This window comes from Halictus rubicundus, chromosome 10, assembly GCF_050948215.1.
Source record: "Halictus rubicundus isolate RS-2024b chromosome 10, iyHalRubi1_principal, whole genome shotgun sequence".
Lineage (NCBI taxonomy): Eukaryota > Metazoa > Arthropoda > Insecta > Hymenoptera > Halictidae > Halictus > Halictus rubicundus.
In genome coordinates, this window is record NC_135158.1 from 8,700,293 (window position 1) to 8,717,489 (window position 17,197).

The 17,197-nt window shown below is 45.7% G+C and overlaps 1 protein-coding gene across 1 annotated transcript in view; it reads left to right on the forward strand.

Annotated features, from left to right (window-relative positions):
- The window catches only part of Mxd (MAX dimerization protein), a 285,259-nt gene that overhangs the window by 256,617 nt on the left and 11,445 nt on the right, over positions 1 to 17,197 (forward strand). The window contains exon 7 of the mRNA XM_076794420.1: positions 16,198 to 16,334. Within this exon, the coding sequence (XP_076650535.1) occupies positions 16,198 to 16,334 (137 nt within the window). The remainder of the gene's footprint in view (positions 1 to 16,197; positions 16,335 to 17,197) is intronic.

Consider the following 17,197-nt stretch of genomic DNA (forward strand, 5'->3'; position numbering starts at 1 on the left):
CAACAAAATCTTCGGATACCGTCTCGTCCTTTATTTGTTCCGCCGGAAGGGTGCGGTTTTGTGATCCGGTCGATCATTCAATCACTCGGTCATAGAATCTACTGTGTAACTTGTAGCTGAAGTGCTTTTACGTTTTGTAAAGATTGCCAGCTTTCGAGGATCCTCGCAGAAAGATTTAAATTCGAATTATTATTGGGGTTCTTGTGGGGGTTGTATCGCAGAATGGGGGATGAACGGGATCTCCGAATTTTTACGATTCTCAATCTCTGTCTCCGTGGTTTGAGTAGGGGAATTTTCCGACATTCTCGGCTTTTATTTGCCTCGCTAGAATAGCTTTTGATAAATCCACGTTAAGATTGATTTGCTAGCGTAACTTTCGACGCAGCTTGATAGTCTCTGAGGTTCGTTATAGAAAGGTTTGAATTCAAATTGTTATGTTTTTAAACATTTCTTCGCTTAGGGGATGATTCATCCCTTATACCGTAGGCTAAAATTGAAGGAAAAATATTCTGGTGTTGCTAATAATATTTTAGTTCCCTACAAATGGAATTTTCCCGCACAGTTTTGAACTCTCCTGCTGCACATCATATTTCAGCAAGGTTCGATCCCATCGATTGCATTTTCCCGAAAAGAGGGAAGAAAAAAAAAGCGGGCCGAGAGGAGGTCATGAGACGCACTCGTTGACACACGAGCAACTTGTTTGTCTGACGCACAGGGAAAAATAATTTTAAATCTCTTTGAAGTCAGTCAAGGGATGGGCACAGCACGCTGGGTCGAGAGAGAGAGAGAGAGTAAGAGAGAGGGGAGGGGTGAGGGAGGGCGATCTGTTTTGCGCGGTCTCTGTAACACGTGACAAACATGTTTGTTCTAGTTTTTTACGGCGTTACGGAGAAACGTGTTTTGAATCGAAGTATCACATAATTCTCCCTGCGGGAAGTCCGGGGGTGTTAAAGTTTTCGGAGTTCTGGGGCAATTTGTCTTTCCCGCCGGGCAAGAATCTGTTTCGGAAATCGATCCGCCACGAATATGCAAATCACCACGCCATTCTTACGCAAGGACCTGGTCCCGTGTCGTTAAATTATTTACTATTTCCCTAACCTTAACTCTTTGGATGTCAAAATTATATGCTGAGTCCTCCGAATTTCAATCAGTTTTATTTTTTGAAAATTCACATTTATTCTTTTCTAAGCAAAATCGAGTATAAAATGATCCATAGTTCGAAAGTTCGGACCCAAAATTTTGTATCCAACCAACACAAGGGGTGGACGAGGGTTGAAAGGTTCTATTATAAAATCAACCCTTAAAATTCGTGTCTTCGAAATCCTCGGTCCACCGAGATAAGAAACGTAAATTGAAGAGAAAGGGATCGACACGTCCGACGAAATTTAATAACATTCCTTGTTCATAGACTCCGTGACAGTTTGTTTGCGAGTCGGTCTCGGTGTTTTCTAGCGTCGGTCTTCTCCCTTCCCATTCGCGTCTACGTCCCAAATCCGCAATTCGGAGCTGATACGAAACGCAATTTGCCGACGGTAGTAAAACCAGATATCCTCCGCGCCCCCTCGCCCTCCCCTTCCCCGAGTGCCGCCGCGTTCAACCCCCGTAGGACCGCTTCACCGCGCTAACCTTCTCCGCTCTTTCTGAAAGTGGGAAATATACGATGCGAAATCGGGAAAGAGGGTTCTCGCCCCGAGGAAAACTCGTTGACGCCGCCGGTGACCCGGAAACGCGCGCGGCGCTTGCCGAATTTTTCGAAAACCGATAAGAACGCTCGAAAGTTCCGGACGAAAGATATCCCGGGCGTCGTTCCGCCAGCGTCCCGGACCGTCTTAAACGCCATTCGACGCCCGGTCGCGTGGAAATTCTGCGCCGCGATTGACCAGCCTTCCGTTAACCGAACGGTCTCATCCGCTCCGCGATTTAACATTTAACCGACGCCCCGGAAAATCAAGGAAAATTCTCGGCCGACGCGCTGATTATTTTCATTCGAAACACTCTCGCGCAACCATATGTACGTTGCACAACATCGGGGCGCGCTCGTCGAGAAAATTTCGAAGGGAATCCACTAAATATGGACGCTGCTCTTTCCCTTCAAATCGAAATAAAAGAAGAAATTGCTCGGAGCTCAAGCAGCGATCATAGCACTGGAATAAATTACAGGGTAAACAGTCATCGGTACAGAATCGCGTCCCAGTTTCCCCCCTTCCCGACCCCGGGAAACTCAGCGATTGGTCGAGGGGGTGGTGCGATCAATCGATCGACGGCCGCGTTTTCACGTGAAAAAGAGTCGCGCGGGAATTGGCCGGATCGATAAACAACAATTAAGCGCAAAAGCTTCGGTTAAGAACGGTAAAACGCGATGCCTCTTAGCGACGCTTAATTACCGGGAAGTGCAACCATGACGAGCGAGAAAGGGGGAACGAGCGAGGGAAGAGAAGGGGATGAAGGAAGGGGTGGAAGAAAGGGGAAGAAAGAGGAGCCGGAGAACCGGTCGAGATAGAGAGAAAGAGAGAGATAGAAACGGTCTTGAATTTGCATACAAACGAGTTTCGGATTTCATTCGGATCGCACGCGTGTATTTGCGCCATTATAAACATTTCATTGTGGTCCTCGATGCTCTCGGCGGAGCGGGCGTAGAGATACTGTTGCTCCTTCCATTCCCAATGCCGAAGAGATTGCGTTCTGAATCACACGACTCGGCTCGTTTCCACCCGAATACTAAGAGTATGTCCCAGCGAACGGCGTTAAGCCTACGGAACGCCTTCGAACTCGCATTAATTCCATGATTCTGGAGGGTATTAAGCGTCAGCGAATTGCCCGGCCCGAGGCTCCTCGCATTGTCCGGGGCTGATGAATTCTTTGCTCCTTGTCACGGGCAGGTGGAACGCTGCGGAACGACGCACAGTGGTCTAGAACGCGAAATTTAGCGAGATTTTGGTATAACTTCTAAACGATTAAAAATATCGAAAGTGATATTTGGAGTATGGTGCATAATGTACCATACTTTTTGTTTATTTAACACTAGAACTACCGAGCCCTAAACGCGACTTAGACTTATCCCTTTATGATAACAGCAAGATTGAATTTGCTCAGGTTTCGTACGATTTTTATGGTAACATGTACTCCAAAGAAGAGATATATTCAAAAATTTCTCGTGAAAACGTTTTCATAGTTTCAGTAATCGTGAAAGAAGAAATCATCCACCAGTCATTTTGACTGGTTCGGTAGTGTTAATAGCTTTTTTACTATTTTTTTAAATATATTTACAAATTTAACAACTTTTAGAAACACGTTCAGCTTAGTAAATATGTTATTCCTCTAAATTTTTGAAAAATCGCTCTTCAAATAAAATTTGATTTAGTGCCTATAGTTTTTTAGTCGTCAGAGTCCCGACGAAGAACCCGAGAGCCTATGCGCATAGCCGCACGGACGCGGGCGACTTTAAACAATAATAACGCATGCTGGAAATACTCCATTTTGTAAAATTCTATGATCTCGTATGATACAAAAGATATTCCATGAGAAGTCTTAAGAATTTTGAAAATTGTCTACATTGCATTTGGCATAACATGTTTAATACATTATGAACAGGAATTTTTAATATAATTTAAGGGAAACTATTCTTTGACCCTAGCATGATGGAACTTTTTTAGAAACGTTCACAGCTTTGTTCGTGAATTTTTTGAAACATATACTTGAAGATGTCATTCGTAGACATTTGTTCCTAGTGCAATAGCTATAAGTCAATCACAGAAAATTAACTATATGACATTGTTGAAGGGTTGACGGGAATTCGTATATTTCGTGCCAGGCCCCTGTAAATTAATTTACAAGCAGAAATAAAATTCATTTTCTGTAGTAAAAATTCTTAAAACTATCTTAAAACTATCAGAATATTCCGCACAAGCGTAATAGAAACGCAGAAAATGGAACAAACAATTTTGCCCGACGTTTTCGAAATTTATTCATAAATGGAGGCAATATGTAGCCCAGTTGCCGGGGTAAGAAAATAGTTTCAGCTTTGCCGTGGGACGCAAAGGGGTGTAGGTATATCCTTTTGCATTTCAGAGTTATGCGTGAGCATAGGAATCCTCTTTCCCTCCGCAGGACACAATGTTTATCGATACACAGGAGGTCTTTGTTAAATATTCATGCAACGGCTAAGCTTTTTTACTCTTCTACTTTCTTCGTTCCCGGCGCGCGGCGCGACTATAAAAGAACGTAAAAATATTCGAATATTTCACGGCGATCGTTTTTATATTTATGGCGGCCACTATAAAGGGCGCGAGTTAAACGTGTCATCGAGTCACTTAAGTCCACCGCCGCCGCCGCCGCCTACCATAGATATTTTTATGGGCAATAACATCGGAGTATCGCAAAACTTGATCGAACTATCGGACTTAAAGCGCCCAGGCCGCTCTCGGAAACGCTCGAGTTTTCCGTATGAAAACCCCCGGCGCGGCATGGGGGGGGGGACCGATTAAACACTCCCATCTAATTAATTGCCGCCTGCCGATCGATGCTTCACAAATCGAGACTTCCGCTTATTACAGACGCGCATTGTTAATCAATTGATATTTTAGTCGACGCTAATGAGCAACTACGCGACGATAATCGATCGACGTTGTTGTTGGCGCACGCGAGACGGTTGCGCAAATTCGCGTTTCCACGCGCCTTCGCCTCCGTTGCGAAATGCCAAAGGTGTTCAACGAATCTGCTGGGAAGCTTCGTCCACGGTAAAAAGATCTATTCGAAAACTTCTGTCACGAAAATGCCAGTTTTCTGATCGCTGCAGGCTGCTTCTACCTGGGACATTGATCGCAAATATTTATGCAGGGCGAACTTAATAATTCGACTAGGAGCTGTGCTAACTATGCAACTACGGCTCGCTGGATCAGTAACTGTAACTCTGTTTCTACTGCATTGCTTGGCAAGCTCTGTCGTCGAGCAGTTCGATTTTCCACAGTAGTCAACATTAAAACGGAACGCTATAATTGGCACTCCTGTACAAAATCGAACAGCTGAGCGACACAGATAAACATTATTCCCCGCCAAATAATTGAATAGACGTTTCCACAACAAAAACCAACACGCGAACAATAAATGAACATAATTTCGGTATTTATTTCTAGTGAATTCGACCGTGGGTGGTCGGACAAGTTGCCCAATGTTCAATGCCACAGCTGGATTCTCTCGAGACCGGCTACCAAGACGTAATGGTACCTCGCAGTTTGGCTTTAAACGTCGCGTATGCGAGGTCCACCATGGTTACGCCACGGGTTACCCCGTTCCGGTTACGTCACGGCTGGACGAAACGTGAAAAATCGGCGAGATTTCGCAAGCGTCGCGGCGCGTCGTCCGGGATCAATGGCGGATCCGCTATCTTTAGAGCGGCGCTTCGCAACAACGGCGTCGCGCGCGCTCGACCGACGACAAAAATAATTGTAAACAACCGGAGGCACTCCTTAACGCTGTGACGCAATAGCCGCCCCGCGTTTGTTTGGCCAAGTCCGATGCCGTGGATAAAGGGACCGGCGCGAACGGAGACAGAGAGGAAGAGTAGCGATGGGACCGAGTGCACGGTCTGGGTGGTCGTGGATAACCTTCCAAATTGTTTACAACCGGCGCAAACAGCCAGAGAAACACATTTCAACAATTCTGTACACGATCGCTTCAACTGCACCGCAGACGAATGCTTCGGCTGTTTTTATGCGAGATAATTCATTAAAAGTTACGAAATAGCCACCCCGACCGCCAGATTTGAACCCCATACAAAAATGATGGGACGAACCGAGAACACATTTATGGAATATTTTGGAACGAGAATGGAATAATGTAACAACAGAAAGTATGGAAGAGTTGAATAGTGGAAACTGTAATAAAGAAACGTGGCGGATTCTTCGACGAGAAGAAAACATAAATATGTTTTTAGCTCTTGGTAAGATTTTTGTGTGAGTGCAGCATCCTTTCCTTGACGTGTAAGCCTTTGAATAAGGAAAAATTTGTTCGCATCCGTCAACGATTATTGCATTTTCACAGAGTTGAATACAAATATGATCGGTGTCCTAGGACTTCATGAGCGGGAGTGTACTTAGGTCAAGAGCAAGATGAGCCTCGGCAAGCCTCGGAGACCAGGTGTAGCCCGAGGTGTAGCTTCTCCGCGTTTAGTCAAACTTGCAGCACGGTCGGTTCCATCGCTAGCCGCGAGTTAATGGGAAAAAAAGCGAGAGTGCTCTCCTCTCCCTTTGATTTGCTCCGCGGCCGGGTCCTCTCCCCGTCCTCCTCTGCTCGATGGCCGTCTCTCGTCGTGCCGGTATAAAGTGTGTCAGCGACCGAGAATAATCCCGGTGCGGTTCGTTAAAAATATTTTCAAGCAAGCGGCTCGACGCTCCTCGCGGCGAGCGGCCGAGCTCCGCTTCGAAACGCGTCGCGCCGCTCCACGGTACGCACGCCTCCGATGGGAAACACCGTTATGTCAATGCTCTGGCGTCAGCGCAATAAAAAAACATTTTTCTTCTTTGCGACGTCAATGACCCGCCGTACAGGGATACGCCTTGCGGCAGCAGGAACGTCCGTTCGCCGGTTGGACGGGACGCGACTGGATTTTTCCTCGTGATAAACGAAGCACGCTTTTAACCTCGGTCCCCGGGACAAACCGTGCGCTTCCGGTGATCGATGACTGCCTCGAGAAATTGATTCCGTCGAATGGAGACGGACTACGCTCGTCTTTCTCCTCCTCTTATGCTAAACGCCGCCACAGTGGCAACATTTTTCGAAAACTATAGGTGCTGCGAAAAAATGTTTCAGACGGAAGTTGTAGGATACAGAACTGCGCGACGATTGTATTCGTTTGAGCTTGCAGTAACCTTGAAAAATTCTGGATCGATTACAAGTGAAATTTTGAGTGGAAAGCTATAATATATTAGGGGTACCCATAAGTAATCAATTATTTGCAAAGAATTTGTTTTGCCTTTAGTTCTTTTACAGTTTTCGGTAAAGCAGCCTGTGTGTTCAAAATATTCTAAAAAGCATAACTCTTTTACAACCCTGTAATAAAATGGCGGCGTCTGTAGCTTCCGAGGATCATGCTCGTCATTGCATACTTTTTCATTTTCATGCGGGATTTAATGCAACGGTGACAACAAAGAAAATTCGCGATGTTTGTGGAGATGTATTGAAGGTCAACAAGTGTCAACGTTGGTTCAGAAGGTTTGCTGCTGGTGATTATGATCTTTCTGACAGGCCTCGAAGTGGACGACCAGTTGAATTTGATAATGACACCCTGAAATCTCTAGTGGAAGCTGATCCAAAATTAAGTATACAAGAATTATCGAGAAGCCTTGGGTCCACATGGTCAACTATACAAAGGCACCGACACGAAATGGAAAAGGCATATAGGCAAGGAATATGGGTACCGCATCAATTATCTGAGATGAACAAGAATATTCGTCGATCAATTTGCACTTCATTGCTATCCAGATTTCGTAAAGATCCATTTCTGAGCAGAATCGTTACCGGAGATGAAAAATGGATTCTTTATGATAACATAAAGCGTTCCAAATAATGGCTTTCTGCAAATCGAACCGCAATATCAACCCCTAAACCTAGCTTATCACTTAGAAAGGTGTTACTGTGCATTTGGTGGGACTGTCGTGGCATAATTCGCTTTGAGTTGTTGAAACCTGGAGAAACAGTTACTGCTGAGTTGTATTGTCAGCAATTACAACGGCTGTATTCAGAACTATTGAAAAAGAGGGCATCTTTAGTCCACAGAAAAGGTGTAATACTGCAAATTGACAATGCCCGGCCCCATACAGCGAAACTCACTCAGGAAAAAAGTCAAAGAATTGCAATGGGAAATTTTACCGCACCCCCCGTACTCACTGGATATTGCTCCCCCTAACTGTCATCTTTTCAAATCTCTGGAGCATAATTTAAGAAATAAAACATTCACTTCTATAGAAGATGCAAGGAGGCACCTTGACTCATATTTTACTTCACGAACACTGGATTTCTATAAGAGGGGGATTTAAAATTTGCAGGAAAGATGGCAAACTGTCCTTGACAATGATGGAGATTATATAATAAATTAAGAAATAAGAACTTGAATTTACTACAAATTTTGTTTTAGATTTCAAAATAATTGATTGCTTATGGGTTCCCCCAATATTTTGGACAGTGTTTTTCATTCGAAGCTCGACAAAACGGACCGAAAAATTGTGCATCCCTTGAAGAGATCTCGTTGCAGAAGAGGAAGCGTCAATCTTCAAATCCATAACACATTCCGTCGCGAGTAAAAATTTTCCACCGTTTCCAGGGACGATTTTATCGACAAGTTTTTTCTATTTAAAGTAGCAGCGGCATAACGCCGGGTATTTGCAGGGCAATTTAGAGAAGCCGAGTCTCGTTTAACGAATTAAATGCTCCGTCAACGAATAAAATACAAATCTTTACATTCCCCCGATGTTCGTATCTATCCTGGATCTCGAAGAATCGCGTGTGCAAAACCGGCAAGCAGTTCACTTGTAAGTCACGACATGTCGGGCCAGAGAGTCGTACTTGTGGCTTTCTTGAGTATCGTGTAGGTTTAATCGAATCAACGATCGGGAAACTACCGGTCGGCTATTCGTCGAGTCGCGATAAAACAAAACACAAAAAAAAAAAAAGAAAAAAAAAGCCGACAATAAAGCAATCTTGTATTTTAAACGAGTGACAACACGTTCTGGAAGCGAGTCGGATCAGATAAACAGCCGAGCAATTTTCGCCGGTCGTTTATTATTAAAACGTAATATTCGACCGATCCCCCACTCCCCCGATCCGCGCGAAACGAAGCGAATTTATTATCGGCGGATAAGATGCCCACGACCTGCTCGTGGGTGCTGATTTTCACGGAAAAAATTGCCTCATCTTTTAGTTCCGGACGAGGCTGCGCATCGATAAATTCCGTGCCCCGTGAGCTCCGCGTGGGTACGCTCTCTTTGTTGAGAAAGAGAAACGATTTCCATAGCGGCGGGAAGATTAAACTCGGCGTCATATTTACAATCTTGCAACCGGCCGTCCATTTTGGATTAATTCAAGCGCCTATATACTGTGCAACGCAGTTGCATAAGGTAGCGGAATGTAACGCAGTTTTCTCGGACATCGGGCGTAATTTTCATTCTCGTTCGTTCCTTATATTGATTCGACGCCATTTTGATTCGGCAGAAGCACATTCGTCCGAACTCAACAAGGAAACGTGAGTGTACGAGTAATAGAACAGTTACTTAGTTGCTATGCTAGATTCAATCTTTATTTATTTGTACAATACAGTCTTTACGCGATATATGTCACAAGTATCTCGCCGATAAAAGTCCCACAAAGCTCGAGTGGCCTCGGTCGCTGAAGAATGTAAATATAATACGTTTCGGGTATATCAGTGTGTGTCCACTACTAATCCAATAACAAAACTTCTTTATTTGCCATTATTTTTTTATGGGACTTTCGACAACATATTTACGGAATTTTTCGGATGAAAAAATGATACCAAACATGAGATATCCTTCGGATCATATTTACACGGTATCGAAGAGTAGTGTCTTCCAGCCGATATACGTCCCTGTCCAGACCCGTGTTTTGGACATGTATCGAGTAGACACAGTGAATAGTGTTGCTGAAGGAAATTTGAAGCTTGTTAATCGAGTACCTACGTCAAGATATTTTGTTGCCACCACTAAAAATTAAATTTCCCACGGATTGTGCCAAAAGATCGTTGAAAACAAATTGAAACAAAATTAACCACACTTCGGAGCCCTAAACTCCCCCAAAGACAGCGACTCGCGTTATCACGACCCGGCTCGCTGTCGACGGCGTTAACGCGTCAACGGGAGCTGCGAGATTCGGCCGATAATTCACGGGGGTGGGGGGGATGGGGGCGCGAACCAGGGCCGACAATATGATAAACAACCGGTAGGGGTGGGTGGCGGGGTGGCTGGCTCAATACGATCGAATAATTCGTGTCATACGGTAATACTGTTCGCGGGGCTTCTCGCGAGATAATTTAAAAAACGCAGGTGCGCGGGATGCGCGGTAGTAAATTGTAGATGCGATCAGACAGCTGCGGCTCATAAATATAAGCGGTAACAATCCCCGATTCGAAAGCGTCCTCGCGCCCGCGCGAATTCCACCTCGAAATCGATATATCGAGCCGCGTTCCGTGACCGGGCACACACGCACGTGACCCTACGGCCGGCTGTCCAATAACACGAAGCGTTGTCCAATTTTCGTATTTTACCGGATCCGTGAAAGCGACCGTCGAATATTGTTCACATTTTTTCGAGCGCGCGCGCGCCAGCTACGCCCACTCGGATCCGCTGATTTCGCGAGCTCCTCCACCCCCTGCCCCAGCCCGCGCCCTCTCCCATTCGCAATTTAGCTGTTTCTATAATTGACAAAAAATCTTCCCCCGGAAACCGTTCCGATAATTTTCTTCGGTTCCGAGGGGAACTGCTCGGCGACTCGCTGCGCCGGACACACTTAACGCCCGCAGTTTAATTAAAGTAACACCGGGAGAGCCCGGCCAGCAACGAATGCACGCCCGCCTGTTTTTGCACGGAAGCTGCGGAAATGAACAGGTTCGCGGCTATACTGGGTATTCTATTTTCAGACGGGACGTTCCACGGAATTTCGGAAGTTAGGAGCTCTCCGCCCTAGGGCGTTACAGGGTGGGCCGGTTGTTATAACGCTTCGATTGCCGCGAGACAGGGTCCATTTTTCTACCCGTCCGACGCACTCGCTACGTTTGGCCGCGTTGTTTCGCCTGCGATTGTCTGTGCCGGTGCATCTGTTGCGTGGGTTTCACCGGGGTGGGGTTGGATGGATTTTAGTCTCCGTGGTATCAGAGGGTTTCGACGAAGTTACAGCGATTTGACAAATTACTTTATACAAGGGTGCTGTTAGATCATGCGTCAAAATCGTAGCAGCTCGATCGGTTACGGCAGGTACCGTCTCGCGTGGAGGATTATTCATTAAGCACCGAAATCACGCATAAAGAACAGGAAGTTCGAGGGAGTGTGGCGGAAGGGGTCGATAATTACGCCCGCGGCGGCACTCGATATCCGCCAAGGCCATGAAAATAGTCGATATTGAACTCGGTGATCGGTATCAGGATGAAAACGGCCCTTAAGGCGGTCCACGTCACCGTGAACACCGTCGCGTCGGTTTGCCACGGTATTTGTAAAATACTGCATTCAATTCTGCATGAAAAGATACGTCGAAAATGTAGAATAAAATTTGTTTACACGAGGCTTCGTGTTCGAGAAAATCGAGCTTGAAAACGTGGCGAACACCACTACTGTTAAATTGGAATTGTCTGTGTACATGATATACCGATTCTACTTCCTCGAAATTATGAGCACGCGAACTCGGCGCATTTTCGAATTTTCTCGAAAACAAAGCTACGCATAGAAAAGTTTTATTCTACATTTTCCACTCATTCTTTAATGTAGAATGCACCCCCATTTCGGCTGTACTTTGAATTACCGATCACCCTGTGTAACCGGCGTCGACATCCACGCCCACACCCCGTCTGCGAGCGCAGGTGTATGCGTGCATCGAAAAAGGGCGCGGAAAAAGGGAGAGAAAGGGCCGAGAATGGTAGAAGCATACTCGTGACCGGAGAGGAAGGGACGTGAACGTAGAAGAGGAGCCGGTCTAAAGGAGAAATTAAACAGAACGGAAACCGTGGGGACCGTTTCGACGGCGGAACGGGACGAAAAAAGAGGTAGAACTGGAAAGGTAGTTTTCAACAAAATTCCTCGCCCGTTAAACGAAAAAATTGAGCAATCCTTGCCGGCTGCGGTTATTAACTACGACGGTCGTCGAACGTATAAAATGTACGAGAAAAATGAAGTTTAACATTTCGATTCAATAACCTGTTTAAATTCGAAGCTTAACCACTTTAATGAATTGCATGTCTATTAAATATTTTGTTTTCGTACGATCACTTCCAAGTTTCTCTTATATGAACACTTCAAGTTCATTTATATTTTTTCGTAGAAGATTTCAAAAGTCAATACGCATCATCGTTCTTCGTAACGGGTGCCATTTTTGCCAGTGGTTTGTATTAAATTCACTTGGTCGCAAAGATGGCCAAAACTCGCAAGACCCGCTAAGGGTTGAAAATTCGCTGCCTCGAGAATCAAAGGAATAAAAAATACGATTGAATCCGGATCGTACGAAGGATTAATTTCTGAGTTGAAAGAGGTCCGAAGCATCGCGCAGTATGCAAAGGAGTCGGCGCGGATGGCGTAGAGCAAAAAATGCTGCCGGGGTAGAAAAATCGCGGAGAACGAAGAAAAACGTTCACGGTGGGCTGCGCCTATGCGCGGCCTCGCGTACGTATACATCCATTGTCGCATCCGGCCGTCGTCCCAGCCACGGCTCGTATAAATTATCAGAAAGATTTTATCACCGTGCAAGCTTTACGGCCGCGGCTGCGAGCGAAATAAGAGTATATTTCGCTGGCTGTTTCGCCTCCTTAGCGTAACGTATAGCCGCGGGCCACAATGCGCGCCACCAATAAGAAGCGTTTCGTCGACGAAACAAGCTTGCCCCGTCCCTCGACCCGTGGAATCGTCCTCCTTCGCGAATCCACCCCCGAACAACCCCCGACTTTCCCTCGGGAGCGACACTCGCGACACACGGAACCACCACCAATCATCTTTCGTGCCGTAGTTTGTCGGTTTCCTAAGGGCAATGGGAAAATTTGTCGCCGGTCTTAGGATATACGAGCTTGTCACGGAAATAAGCGGTCGAATCTTGGGAATTTGTCCTGCCAGCTCACCCCCGGAAGGAAACCCGGGGCCATCGAGTCGCGAAATGCTTGCCCCCTCTTCCTGTAAATCATCGTTACCTCCCAAAGAAGAGACCTCGTCGGCCGATTCTACCAGCTCGTAGAACCCGGTGCGTTCGTCTGGAAACGTTTTCTTGTCAATTCGAGGGGCAGGAGGTTAGACCGTCTTAGGGCTGGCTTGTGATTGGCCTAATAGGAAGGATCGCCGAAGTTTTAGTGGTTTTTTAGGACCGAACTTCTGAAGAGAGACCATTTTGCTGGGTGCTCGACGCGTTTGATATCTCCAATCGTTGTGGCAAATGTCGGCTAACCGAGGAATTTATTATTCATAGTTTCACCGATCTCGTGGCAATTTAATTAATCCTTCGACGACCACTTCGAGACTATACATCCAATTCCGGGTGCAAAGTATTGTGGAGTTTCTCTGTTATTTAAGAGTTTGATGCACGGCGTGCGGCAGGTGATGATTCTACGTGTAAAAATAAGTCGAAAAATAGGAATAACATTTTTTCGTTTGACGCCTCGTTTTCGAGAAAATCGAGTTTAAAGATAAGGAAGTAGAATTGGTCGGTCGTGATCAGACGCGTCGGGCGATTCGAACTTGATTTTCTCGAAAATAAAGCCTACGGAGAAGTATATTCAGCACGTATTGCAGTAAAATTTAACGTCTTGAAAATTGTTCAAGTTGCCAATTCGGTATGCGACTCTCGGGACGACACCTCGGCCGCAAAAGGTAACTTCAGAAACTACGTCACCCGGCCCATGTATAAAACATCTCGATCCCAAAGCGAGAGACAAATTACGGCAGCCCGTAGTCAATGACTTCCAGCCAATTAGTATTGTAAATCGTTCCCAGCTAAAGAGAACGTAACTCTCCGTGCAAAATTACATCGAATTAAGTCTTTTCAGTAAAAATTCTTACTGCCCTCCCTGCTTCTTTATTCCCTTGATAATGTGCTTCTCTTGCTACTCTTTTATTCCCTTGATAATGTACTTCTTTTCGCTACCTTTTCATTCCTTTGATACTGTTCTCCCTTTTCTCACAATTTTCGCGGAAAATCTTCTTTACAATGCTGCCTTGCTTTATCTGTTTCCTTCAAAATTCAATTAGAAACTCGTTTCTGATCAATCTGCATTTCTTAATAATTTAATCATTTCTCTATCGAAAAAACAATGTTGAGCTTTTGACCCGGTAAAACATTTACGGATAGCGCAGAATGTCTTCGAAATGATATGGAAACATGTGTTTTCGGTGCAAGATTGGCGCTGATTGGAGGATCTAAGCCCCCACCAAAGCTATGGGCGTCGACAGATCCGCCTACTTTGCCCCTTCTCTTCAGGCATGCGCGCTGGAGACTTCGATTACGCTCGGCCCAGATGTGAATAATGATTCACTCTTTCACCTTTTACACTCCTACGACAAAATTATTCTCCGAAACAATAAAACGATGTACAGGCATGCTGTTTGCGAATCGAGGAAAAGTTTCTCTCGAAATGGCGGGTTAAAAATAAATGGCGAGCAGGATCGTGTGCACAGGTTAAATCAGACGGTCTGGTAGGCTTCCAGGAAGACGGTGCAGGGAAAACGTGCAATCGGCTAGCGAGTAAAGCATGGTGAATGCATCGCCGTTTTGGCGAGCGTTGTACCCTTGCCGGGTGTTTCTTACGTTTCGGAAGAGTCGTTCAAGGTGGAAGTAAACGCGCGGCGTCGCGGCGGCCGCAAAAAGGAGTTGAGTTACCGAGTAATACGCCTTTTACCGGGTTCGCGGATCGCGAATCCCGAGCCGAGCCGAGCCGAGCCGCGCGGCTGCTGCGACCGCTCGCAAAAAGCAGCGTCGCGCGACGTGGAAAGCCGCAACAAGGAGCGGCAATGGTATTATCGCGGTCGTGTAAATCAGCAATTTATAAGAGGGAGCGTAACAGCGTCTGTAAAAAAAGTCCGCCCGGCTCCGCTCCGCGCCGCGCGACCGTACACACTCCCTCGAACCAGCCGGCAACCCGCGGTTCAACGTGCAATAAATCGAGTCAGCGCACAGTGAAACGGCCCAGGAAAATAACTGCACTATCTTCGTTGTTTATTGTATTCTACAAGTATTGTTCAGGACAGAAGCTACAATATTCCAACCGCTGATCTTTCAACGTTACATTTTACGAAATTTGAAACTCATCTAAACGGGATCGCTCAAACTCGTTTATCGAGCGACAGGTTCAGCGTACAATAAATCGAGTCTTCGTTGCTTTTGACATAAATTGAAAAATGTTGAATTGTCTCGTGAACGGTGAAAGGTGCGGGGTACCCGGTCCGGCGGCGTCGCACCTGGCGGCGCATAGGCGTGGGCGTGCAGGGACCGGGTTGTATTTCACAGAGGCGAAAGTCGCGGATGTTTTACTGCGACGGGTGTTGTCGAAGGGCCGATATTCTCTCGGCAGGGCCGGGATCCTCAATATTCCCGGTGCGGTTTTCGGTTGTGTGCCAAGAGGAAAGAGCGAGCGAGGGCGCCGCGCGTTCTCCGATGACAAAATCGAAAAAGAAAAACTTCCGCCGGCTGCACACGCAGCCGTAGAATTCGAGAACAGCAAACAATTTGATATACGCCTGGGGCTGCTGCCGGGGACTTATCCGGCGCGAAAAGGTCGAAGGTCGCTCGATCACCGCGAAACTAGTTTAACGAGACTTTGACGTGGCTCCTCCCGTTCCTCGCGAGTTACGATTCATAAAATCCCCAGACGAGCTCCTTTCTCCTCGGCGACGGGGAACGAGCATCGCTACAGGTCAAGGAGATGCGCGATAAAGGGATGGTGGATTTACTTTTTTTTTTTTCTTTTTCTTCTTCTTCTTCTTTTCGTTCTTTTTCGACGACATTTCGCGGACCCGACTGGATAAACGATTTCTTCTTCTTCTCGAACGCCGAGCGCCAAACGCGACAATACGCCACTTTTAGGAGATGTTTTTACGAGATATTTTCTAAAGGAACTGAGGAGTGATAGGCGAGCTTCGGTGTATCGAAAGGGACACTGATCTTTCGGCAACGCGCTGATAAAGCCGCCGTTGCGAGATCGAAACTGGGGTGACGACGTTGAGTTTCTCTGCTGATATCCGACTCGAACCAGTCAACTCACATTTTATGGAGAAGCTTGAAGGTGTTGGGACTGCGAGGAATTTTCCTCGATCCGCCACAGTTTTCGGGAAATTGCGAACGCAATGATGTTGCGTTACATTAGGTTGAAATTTGTATTCGACAATTTATCGAAGGTTTCGATAGGCTACGTTGACATCTCAGCTTGTATCGTTCGTCGAAGTAAATCGTAATCGAATAAAACACCTATATTTGCGTTGAATTTCATGGTTTCTATTTTTCCTGTTGCAGATGAAGTAGACGTGATCGGTTATACGAGCAACCAGTCGGACACCGATGATCACAGCAGCGTGCAGAGCAGCAGCGACAGTGGCGTCGCAATGTCCACCTCCAGGCTGACCCTTTCCGAAATGATGGACAATCTTTAGGTGGGTTTATCATTAATTATTACTTAATTATATAGTGCTCCAAACCCTCCTTCAAAACCCTACTTCGAACCGACTCCATCTCTGAAAACCTGATCTACCAATTTATTTCTTTCAAATCATTTTCTACCGTCAATTCTGTTCAGAAGTACAAAATTCAGTTTTGACTACCTTCATAAAATTATTATACCAGCTGTTTACCCCTCTATTGCCACGAATTTTGTGATGAATATAAAAAATTGTATGTAACTTGAAAACAGCGAATGGTACTAAGTCACAAATTAACAGTGAGTTTATAGCTTTCAAAAATGTATGCAATGTATAACTCCGTCAGTTACAAAAGAGATATTTACAATAAGATAAAGCATAAATAAAAGGGGCCGCCGAGGGTTAAACAAAATTCGTATTAGCAATATATTTTAGCGTGCGTCTAGACATGAGCTACCATTGAATTCTTTTCAAAAGAACCCACACAAAACCGAAACACATTAAACATTTTCAATTCTTTTCAAAGCGTTCTGCACACGATTCGGACCTAAAGTTCCTTGAAACAGTTACAAAATAGTAGAGAAGAGCACTAGTAAAGATTACTATGCTCCGATGCATCGCGTTCGAAGTAAATAGTTTTCATTCTACGATCAGGCTCGGCATGTTGCCGCTGCGCTGTGGAAACCATTTCACCCCCGTTCTACGGGCCGAGGGTTATTTCCAGAACTATTCATCTCGAAGAGCCATTCAAAAGCGTTCTACCCGCTTTTCAACTTCAAAACACCGATACTTTCCACTTAGACTCTTCAAACTTCGTGCAAAAACGGAACGCGGGTAGAATTATTTTAGCGTTTCGCCGTGCGAGACCAGTTACGAGA